The sequence below is a fragment of the Sycon ciliatum genome, chromosome 1 (assembly GCF_964019385.1).
Source record: "Sycon ciliatum chromosome 1, ocSycCili1.1, whole genome shotgun sequence".
Classification (NCBI taxonomy): Eukaryota; Metazoa; Porifera; class Calcarea; order Leucosolenida; family Sycettidae; genus Sycon; species Sycon ciliatum.
This window is the reverse complement of record NC_088643.1, coordinates 23,733,144-23,743,312: the sequence shown is the minus strand read 5'-3', so window position 1 is coordinate 23,743,312 and position 10,169 is coordinate 23,733,144. Positions and strand designations below refer to the sequence as shown.

Below are 10,169 nucleotides of genomic sequence, written 5' to 3'. Positions count from 1 at the left end.
CTATCTACCGTGTACCTCGGGTGCGCGGGCGCGCGCATGTGTGTGTGCGTGTACGTGTGCGTGTGTCGTGGTGATGGTGATGGTGGTAGGGGGGGGGGGGGGGGGGGGGCTCAATGCCTTTGCCAGGTGATTACTAATGCTCGGCCCTATCTGAATATCATGCCTATCATTACTGTGCACGTCATCCCGAGCAAAAGTAAAGTTAGTTAGTTGTATGAAAACTGCAAGTTTTTAGTACTGTATGTAACAACACGGTCTTCATTTGTACGAAGCATGCGTCCTGGAAATGGGGAATAGATCAGATTCAAGTGGCAGTCATTCAACAGTCTGCCATGCCGCATGCCTCTGTCCCTATTAGTAGTATTACAAAAACCCTGAATTGTACAGAAACCTTGAACTAGTAGAAATAATACCGCGGATGGTCACTACATGTATTTTGTCACCGTTCGTGCTCAACAGCAGCCCATGAGCCCAGCAGTGTAGCTACAACTCTGTCAACTGTAGCGTGTAAATAACTCGGAAAGGGCGGCAGGAAGTGTGAGAGGGGTTTACTCACTTCAACGCATCGACGTTGCACTGCCGGACTGCCAGATGGATCGGCACAGCCCCATTGCGATCCTGCATTTCCAGCTTGCCGGGCGCGTCGCGATGCAGTGTTTCCAGGCACTGAATGTGACCCAGATAGGCAGCTTTGTGGCCGGGCAAGGGCACTTGACGGCACTGGTCACACAGGGACGAGGTGGACTCCGTCGGTCGGCGCTTGCTACTGCCACCTTGCGCGCGCCGTCGTCGGTTCATTGGCGGAGTGCCATCCGGAACGTCGGTGCTAGCCATCGCAGCCAGCACTTGTATTCGAACAAGGGCTCAGGTCCTTTCTAGCCGAGGTCTTGGAGCAAACTAGAAGGTGAAGCGACACCTGAGTGTGGTTCATCCACGGCCACAGCGGCAACAAAACCTCGAAGTCAACTCCTGGCTGCAAAGTCGATGAGGACCACGATTTTGGGAAGCTGTTCAAAAAAAGTATTCCGTTCCGCGCACTCCAGTCCAGGAGCGACGTGGTTGCCGTGGCTGCGACTGTTGCACTCAGCAAGGCTTGCTGAATAGTCGAGGAGATGAGTCCCGGACAGCCTACTCTATGAGTCTGACAGTGTGGAATGCGAACAGAGGACGGGTGGTGCATTATGGATCTCGAGATCTCTAGAAGTCGGCACAAGATCAGCCATGGCATCTAGCGGGAGTCCGCTACTTCCAAGCCTCACCTATCGTTACATCGCCATAATCACCACATAGACTGACCACGGTGTGGACTGGGCGTAGTTGACAAACTGCCGACTGGCATTGGCAGGTCCGCTCTAGCGCTCTCCGTTGGGCATCTTCTGACAGTTGACGGTAAATGACACCTGCCAATTGTCATGCCACTGCACTGTTGTACCAGCCGCATCCGCCATGTGCATGGCATTACATGGCCAAGTCAGCATGGCCAGGGAGGCTCTCTACTCTAGGATTGCAGGACCAGCTCCGACAAGACAGTGGTAAGTGTCTAGATGCAGTGCCAGTAGCAACATCATAATCACCTCATGGACCATACTTCATAGTGGTGTGTGGTCAAAATAATCCAATGCAATCATGTAGGGAGAAGTACCAGGCTAGTGGCGGTGCAGGTGCTCAGTGCCCAGTGTACCATTACCAATACCAGAGTTTGAAAATGAGTTTAGTACGACTGGAGCTGGAAAGGCTGAATCGAAAGTCCAGCAATAATTATGATCCTCCAATCATCATCATCCCAACAACATTACTTGAGGTCTGCAGTGCTACCCGGTGGGCTCATGAATTAAAATGGCTTATAGCCAAGTTATAGGCTATTCAGACTACGGCCAACTGTGACCACGTTCGCATGACTCGGACGTTTTTGATCAGCGATTTTACATTATCATTTGAAGCATCTGCATCTGCGCCTTGATCCAAGAGGGTGGTGGCGTTCCTGCGGATGCGGAAAACTGGGCCTTTGGCCGAGTCTCACGCGAACCGTGAAATTTTTTTTTTTTTTTTTTTTTTTGAAGCACGACCGTAGGCTGCATCACCATGGAAATTCAAGTTCAGACGTGAATCTGGCCGTAGTCTGAATAGCATATTACCGCCCTGTACAGCCCCCACATGTTTGGGGCTGCACAGCATCAGCGCTAGTTGACTCCCGGCGCCCAGAATTCACTGAGCAGCTGCTAGTAGTGTCACCAAAACACTACACTATGATAGTGCATATTTCCAGGGTGTGAACTGTGAATGTTAGTATCTAGTCTATCCATATATAAAGTACAAAGACATAACGTAGAAGGCGATTGTGTCATCATTTTCGGAGATGATTTGTGTGGCATCCCCCCCCCCCCCCCCCCCACACACACACACTGGTTTGCCGCTGTATGCAATGCATATTATGCAATGACGTCATTCACCAGCAACCCCGGCGCTGGGTTCTGCATTGGATGTGGTTCTAATTGTCCAGCTAGGGTGTAACGTCATGTATCACTGGGGACTACAGTGAAACAACCTGTCTAAGGCGACCCCTCAAGGGACGAGAAAAAGTGGTCGCCGTGGCCAGGTGGTCTTCTTATCCAGGTTCAGTGGGTCACGTGACCATATCCACATGTGATACATCATTTTGATCAGTGCATCACAGTGCACACACCTATGCTACTCTAGCACGACTCATGTGCCTGGGGTCCTCAGACCTGTCAAATGTTGTGCATGCACCATGTGCATCTACACTTCTTGCACTGATGTGTAGATCTACCATGCCTGGTGCACCATGCAATGCATACATTTACATGACTAGCACTGTGCAACGCGGTCGCGGGTGGGTGGTCGCCGGTCGCGTTGAGCGAGTGGTCGCCTTATCCGAGGTGTTTTGAATGTGAATGCGTCCGTGACACGGAAAAGTGGCCGCCATGGTCGAGTGGTCGCCATATCCGAGTGGTCGCCATTACAGGTTTTACTGTACACGACAGTGGCATTATGTGTATTTATCCCCCACTCTGCTGTAACACACTACTCACAGTCATATCATTGGCAATGTGGGGGCCGCAGCCTTGGCGTTTCCGACTCACCTCAACAGTCTGTAAAGAGTGACCACATAATGCAAATCTGACACTCGAGTCAAAACTAGGAACGCCACTGCTACTCTGTGGAGTACACAGATGGAGGTGCAAACGTAAAGTTGAACACAGTTGAAGGAGTTGTCATGATTGGGATATGGATACTCACTGTGCAGAGTCATGCACGTACAGGTGGTGCCAAACTGTTTGACAATGTCGTATCTAGCCTAGAGACGTGTCGAGTAGCTCTACCAAGGAAAAACCTTCTGGGTTCTTTTTCTCTTTAAAAATTAATAATGTGTGCACTGAAGAAAGTGTCGCTCGTGGAATACCAATTGACTTGATGGTAGTGAGCAGGCTGAGGCAACTCACCATCGCTGAATGTTCTCTGCGGCATTTCCTGAGGATTACTGAACCACCAATCATCAAACTAAACAGATAAAATCAGCAATTGCACAAGGAAAGAAAGATAACACAACACGTGTACTAGTACTAAGTTTTCCACATCCATAGGAACGCCACCACCCGGTCAAGGATCAAGGCCATTTCGAATGTCACAATCAAAATGTGACACAAGTGGGTGGAGGGGGGGGGGGGGGGGGGAGGGAGGGGGATGAGATGGAAGTATGCTACAGGCCGGCCGTTGCACTGACTTTGGAGATGGACGGCCATGGAAGCTCCGAAGGGGAGGGGGGGGGGAAGAATTTCAAAATTGAAGCCAATTGCAAGCATTTCAGGGCATTTGGTGCCATTTCAGACTTAATGTTACAGTGAGCACCAAAAAATAAAAATAAATAAAAATCGGCTGCAAAAGTGGGGCGGCCTCAGCCGCCTGTGACGGCCTTGTACTATTATACATGTGTTCTATCACCTCGAGAAAGTCATGGGTGGTAGATGGAGGGACATGGTATGTACATGCCATTGTACATCTTATATACAGTATGCACGAAAATCCGGTCGAACAAAAAAACTTTAAAAAAGTGATTAAATGTCTCTACTCACGAGTTTTATGCTGAAAAGCAATCATCAGGAGACTGGGGCTATAGTCGGGGTTGTGTGGTCTCGAGCACTGTGACCGGTAGTAAAGGTTCTTCTGTGTTATATACAGTATGTACAGGACTTGCACTCATCTGTGCTGTATGCAGAGGATTTACACTCGTCAAAAAAAGAAAAAAGGAGTTACACTCGTCTGTATGTACATGTATGCTAGCAGACAGGCAACACTACTGGTCTGCAGCTTGCTGGTCTTTATGCAGAGGATTTACACTGGTCTGCATCAGGAAGTCGTAGAGTAGGTATTTTACGACTCCCTGGTCTGTATGTACATGTACGATTGTACGCTATAATACAGAGTACTATACTATAGAGTATAGCAGACACTACTGGTCAGCAGACACTACTGATCTGCAGCTTGCTGGTCTTTTCGCTGCTGTGCAAGCCTCATCATGGCAAACACCTCTTCTTCTGTGACTTTCCGCTTTGCCGCTGGGAAAGCGGGCGTGTTATGGGATCCTGCCGTCGACGGAGGTGGCACTGCTGAAGCAGCTGCGGAGGCAAACATAGCAGGCGGAGGTCTGCGTAATGGCGAATTGCTGCTGGCCTGCGTGTGCGATGCTGGCGACGGTGACGATGCGGCAGGCGTCGCTTCCGCGTCAGCAGGAGCAGATGATTGCAGTGTGATGGTGAGATCGGGGCAACCGGTCTCCGCAGCCAGGGCCTGTAAGTTGAACAAACAGCACAGGGATGTAATATACGCATCGAGTGTTGGGACTTGCCACGACTTCAACAGATACCCGCAGTTCACTACAAACACGCACAGCTGCTCTGAAAATTGATCTTTTTTTCGTCTGCAAGACTCAACGTGCCCATCCATGTTATTTACGACTGTGATCTGCATCCTGAGAATAAGGGTGCGTTCTTAAATCCTCTCGGAAAAGTTGGAGACTCTCCGAAAAGTTCGAGAGCTGTTCTTATATCCTCTCCGACTTTTAGGAGGCTCTCCAAAGCTCTCCAAGCTTCAGAGGTGGTTGAAACTTGGAGATTCCCGCGGTTTGGGATCAGCACATGCGAACTACGACTAAAAGCCACGTGTTCATCATGAGTGTACGCATTTCCCTTTTCGCATACGCACATACATTCATCACTCAAGATCGCGGCCCCTTTGACGCTTCATTTTGCTTGACATGTGCAAAATATCTCCGAATTCTTCGAGACCCGTTCTTGAGTAATCCCAGTTTCTTCGACTTCTCTTTTCTTCTTCTTCTAGAAACAAGAGAGTATAAGAACGCACCCTAAGGAAGAGCCCTGAGACTTCGCAGCAGCACGTTACAAGTATGTTCTGTAACTTCTGTTACAAATCAGTGGTATACCATGACTGCAAAGTGGCAATACGCCCAATCTCTATCCAGTGGTAATACAGGCTGAGACTTTGCTGGGGGAAGAAAGGGTCAGTTCACTATAGGAACTTGGTGGTAGTGGTGAGCACAGTCAACCGCCAATGAGGTCACAAACACATGGAAGAACGCTGAATCCATTAAAAGAAAATTTCTAGAGCAGGGAAGAGCAAAACTTACGGCACACGAATGGCTCTCAAATTCCACGAGGGCTCGACCACCTTTTGCCGACATGACCACGTCACCAAGTGTACCAAACTGCAAAACATGCACATGCACGTGTAACCAGACAGAGAATACACAAACTACATATATATCTCAAGCGAGAAATCAACACCGCAAATCGACGAAACTTTTGTAAGCATTTGTGAAATACGTAAGGGATTTAGACTTTCCCAAAGTTTGTTGCCTGCTAAACCATCGTACAGCGCTACTATACCTATATCTGGGTGTCCAGGGTTAATTTTACAAAAATTCGCTGCTCATGAATTGGAGGTTTCAGGATTTGTACACTTTTGAAAATTAGTTTATTGACTACTCATCACACTCTACTATCACAATGCCCCCCCCCCCCCCCATCACAATGCCCCCCCCCCCCCTATCACAATGCCCCCCCCCGGCAAAGCTTCCTTGGGTATCCTACTTCAACCAATAGCAATAGCAATACCGGTATGCACAATCCCTTCCTCTGGTGCATTTGCATTGTATTGGACGAGTGCATCAAAAAAGGAAGAAAAAAAGTAGAGATAGAGCGATGGAATAATTAATAAATATCTATATCTGAATGGCACTAATGCCCATTAATGGGCACGTCGTACATGTTGGCTTCATAACACTGACCTGAGAGAGAAGCCGTCGGATGTCGTCCTCTGCAAACGCTTTGCTCTTCTTCCAACGAACCTACACACAGGCAACCATAGGCAGCGGCTATTATGACGAACAGTACCAGCTGTTCACTAGTTAATGCGCCACATACGGGCAGATCTGCTCTCACTTCAGTAGCGTTAAGAACTCCAAATAACCTCGGATCGCCCCGTCTGGCCCCCATTGCCAGCACACACAGTGCATATACAAGTACCAGTACATGGTACATTTGGTAATACACGCATGTAGAAAACTGCCAGACATAGCAAGATTCAGTAGAAAAAGAAAAGAAAAAAGGGCTAAGAGTGGATGGCATGCATAACAGTCAAATCTCTCAATGACCCATAATTATGTTTTCGTACCAGCACATGACATGCACTGCTTACCTTCACAGCATGAACTTGAGCGGTTGTTGCCTCAGCTGCGGCGCTAGCGGCAGCCACTACATTGTGAGACCAGGGGGAAATGGCAATGGAGGAGAGAGAGAGAGAGAGAGAGAGAGAGAGAGACAGAGAGAGAGAGAGAGAGAGAGACAGACAGAGACAGACAGAGACAGACAGAGACAGAGACAAAGAGAGAGAGAGAGAGAGAGAGAGAGAGAGAGAGAGAGAGAGAGAGAGAGAGAGAGAGAAGTCTCAGGTGTGGGGAGCAACAATATGAAGAAAACCAAACAAATACGCAACAAGCTACTTCACAGACACTACCAACATACCAACATTAGTGCCGAATACTAGTGACTCCATGAAAAGACAACAATGGTGGAAAGCAAAGCCTCTAGATGACAAAAAAACACAATATCAAGTACATGACTGTAAACTGCCCAATGTTTGCGACGTATTAATGTTTGCTAATTTTGTGAGAAGAGCATAACGCGAATATCGTGATCAAACAGTGGTGTATGTGTGTGGCCACGTGTTCCGCGAAAATTTGCCCTCGAAAACTCGCTGGTTCTGAAAAATCGCGAAAATTTAGTGACACCAATATTGGGCGGTTTACAAAATACCCCCTACACAATCATCACACTGGTTCAGGGGCTACTCACGCTGTTCAGCCTGTGTCTGGGCCCACTCGTCACGTAGCTTCTGTTCAGACGCTCTGACCAGCGCGGCACCTTCCTCCTTGAGGCGCAGTATCTTGGCGGCCAGTCCCTCTCGAGCCTGTCGCTCGCTGACGACATTGTCACTGTGGGCTGCCTCCCGGCGCTCCAAATCTAGAAAAAAACAAATTCAAATACCCGCCTGTTTGCCACTACTGGTACCACACATGGCCTTCAACACTATAGTGTATAGTGCATCTCTTCTTGTAATGTCAGCTAATACACGTCAAGTCTTTCAATTGATCGATTCCCGAAGATACCCAATGAGGTGAGAGTTTGGAATGAATTGAACACAGTATGTATATCGCCGTGAGAGACTGAGATGAGGGAAAAATTCTTCAGAATGTGGAAATAGCTGCAATGGCTCATCTGGGTTTTGAAGAAGTAGCAAGACGGTATAGTCGTATCTATATAATATAATCATATCAAATCATGTCTAGCTGAAGCAATGACACTTACAAATGCACCATGCAATAAAAGCTTTGAAATACTAGTAAGTTGTGCCCTGATTGTTATACTGCATGATCAGGGCAGTGCGTTCAGTGTTACCTTCTCGCAGTTTCCGGCGCTCCGCATTCAGTTCCTTCTTGCGCAGCTCTTGCAGATGGCGGGCACGGCGCAGTTGATCATACGCCGCACGCGCTTCCTTGTCCTTGAGGATCTCAGTAACTTTGACAAGCTTCCTGAATAAATCAGCAGCTGAACATGATGTCACAGAACACAATAAAAGGGAGAGAAAGAAAGAGAGAGAGAGAGAGAGAGAGAGAGAGAGAGAGAGAGAGAGAGACAGACAGAGACAGACAGAGACAGAGACAGACAGAGAGAGAAAGAAAGACAGAGACAGAGGTGAGCAATACTGACGTATGCAGTGAACATTGCACCATGCCCGGGCTCTTGGCTAAAACAGGGTAAAGGGTTCTCGCTGGCAAAGATTTCAAATTTGAATGACCGTATAATCTCCAAGTCAGAGGAACCACTCAGTTCAAGGCGCAGTTGGGCCCAGAGGAGCTGGTCCATCTTTCCAGCACACGACAAAATCAATGCTTCAGCCGTCCTGAGTTTCACTACCAAGTGCTGACGTGTGGAAACTAGTATAATCAATAGTATATGTCATAATATATACACAAAGTGTGCCTTGCATGTTGGATAGAGACAGATCACCTATTACCGCTCAAAGGATATGCAAACTACAGCTGTAGTCAGGAACATTCTCTTTTGCAGTGTGTCCTCTACTTTTCTACCACACCTCAACTGTCATGATAGGGAAGTAGTGCTTCAGTACTAGAACTAGAACTGTGGAATTGAAGGAACAGACCCTCACCTTCCGCATTGTCTGGGTTCTTGTCGGGATGCCACTTCAGAGCAAGCTTTCTGTATGCACTCTCAAGCTGAGCACAAAAAGAAAGAAGTGCAAGGTCAAAGGCAGTGCTATTGTTAGGCCAAGTTCGTTACGCCCCGTCAAGCTGACTACTGAGCAGAACAAAGTATTGCAAGGCCAAAGGCAGTGTGTCACACACACATACACACACACACACACACACACCACGGAACAAACGTCAGCGACTCCAAAGGTTTCCCTGACAGGGGGCTAGCCGATAATGAGAGTGCCCCATCTCGCGAGAGAGCCCCACCTTGATTTTACAGCCAGGGAAATGAAAATCGTATGGCAGCGTGTAACGGAGTTTGTACGGCGTGAGAACCTTAGTGTACAAAGGTCACACTTAGCAGATTTTGTGTGGAGATTGTGTCCGCTCGAAGATAAATACTAGTAGAGTATGAACTAACTGCACAATGTGCAATGTGTGTACAAGGTTCGTGCCGTATGATCTACAGACAGGACACCACCCCCACAGTACGACCACGAAAGGACGAGGTGGTGGGGCGCTCTCGTGGTACTTTATGGTATATTATCCATGTTGTATGTGGGCTTCATCAGGATCAAACTAAAATAGACTTCAAGATCAAAGCAAAATTAATAGAATTTAGTAAAAAAGAGAAGAAACACATGAGAACGAGTTATGCAGCAACTATCCACAACTGTAACAAGATGATAAACGGCCAGAAAGTGTGATAATAGGGCACAAAACTGCACTTTCTGACCGTTTATCATCTTGTTACAGTCGTGGATAGTTGCTGCATAACTCGTTCTCATGTGTTTCTTCTCTTTTTTTTACATTCTATTACTGGCTCAGTATCCGAGTTTAAATAGAATTTACGTTAAAAGGTTAAGCTATTTAAAATAGAATTCATCCCAAAAAAACTATAATCACAATTTGCCTGTGTTTTGTCCCAGTTTTTCTTGAATTTCAACATGCGACTTATCCGAATGGTTGCAAACACTGACAAAACAATTCTAGTACTCTATGCTTCCCCATACCTCCTTATCAGTTGCTTTTTCCTGTACATGAAGAAACGCATACAAATCTTCGTCCTGCACATCTTCAATTGATAGGCCTTTGGGTGGCATCGTCACCACAGAGAAAGTGTCTCCGCGTAGCTCTACGTAGAAGTCAGTGCAAATCTTCTACCATCATTTTTCCATCCCCATTTAGGCAAGGATCTTCATTCAGCACTGCCACTGGACCAGGCACACTCAGCCGTTGTTTGCTAGTTACACTTACAAGTGAACAGAAATACACCTCTGTCTCTGACATTGAAATTTCAAATCTCAAAATTCAATCTCATGTGCATGTGACTGACATGACCGTGTTCACGTGTTGCTCGAAA

General features: G+C 47.3%; 2 protein-coding genes across 2 annotated transcripts in view; both read right to left on the bottom strand.

Moving 5' to 3' along the window:
- LOC135819137 (espin-like) overlaps positions 1-1,140 on the bottom strand; it is a 9,182-nt gene extending 8,042 nt beyond the window's left edge. Inside the window, exon 1 of the mRNA XM_065332296.1 lies at positions 557-1,140. Within this exon, the coding sequence (XP_065188368.1) occupies positions 557-834 (278 nt within the window). The 5' untranslated portion in view covers positions 835-1,140. The remainder of the gene's footprint in view (positions 1-556) is intronic.
- A 2,676-nt stretch (positions 1,141-3,816) lies between these two features.
- LOC135819128 (dnaJ homolog subfamily C member 17-like) lies at positions 3,817-10,114 on the bottom strand. The gene is made up of 8 exons (XM_065332284.1): positions 9,820-10,114; positions 8,764-8,830; positions 7,992-8,141; positions 7,389-7,556; positions 6,733-6,788; positions 6,323-6,382; positions 5,663-5,740; positions 3,817-4,806 (listed from the first exon to the last, which is right to left on the bottom strand). The coding sequence occupies exons 1-8, from the start codon at positions 9,907-9,909 to the stop codon at positions 4,486-4,488; spliced, it is 990 nt and encodes a 329-aa protein (XP_065188356.1). The 5' UTR covers positions 9,910-10,114; the 3' UTR covers positions 3,817-4,485.
- Between the last annotated feature and the right edge of the window lie 55 nt (positions 10,115-10,169).

Coding starts and splice junctions, on each gene's coding strand:
- LOC135819128 (XM_065332284.1), bottom strand. CDS start 9,909: ATGCCACCCAAAGGCCTATCAATTGAAGATGTGCAGGACGAAGATTTG. Junction 8,831..9,819: donor AAAAAGCAACTGATAAGGAG/GTATGGGGAAGC, acceptor TTTTGTGCTCAG/CTTGAGAGTGCATACAGAAA. Junction 6,383..6,732: donor CTCAAGTTCATGCTGTGAAG/GTAAGCAGTGCA, acceptor GCCTGTGTGTAG/GTTCGTTGGAAGAAGAGCAA.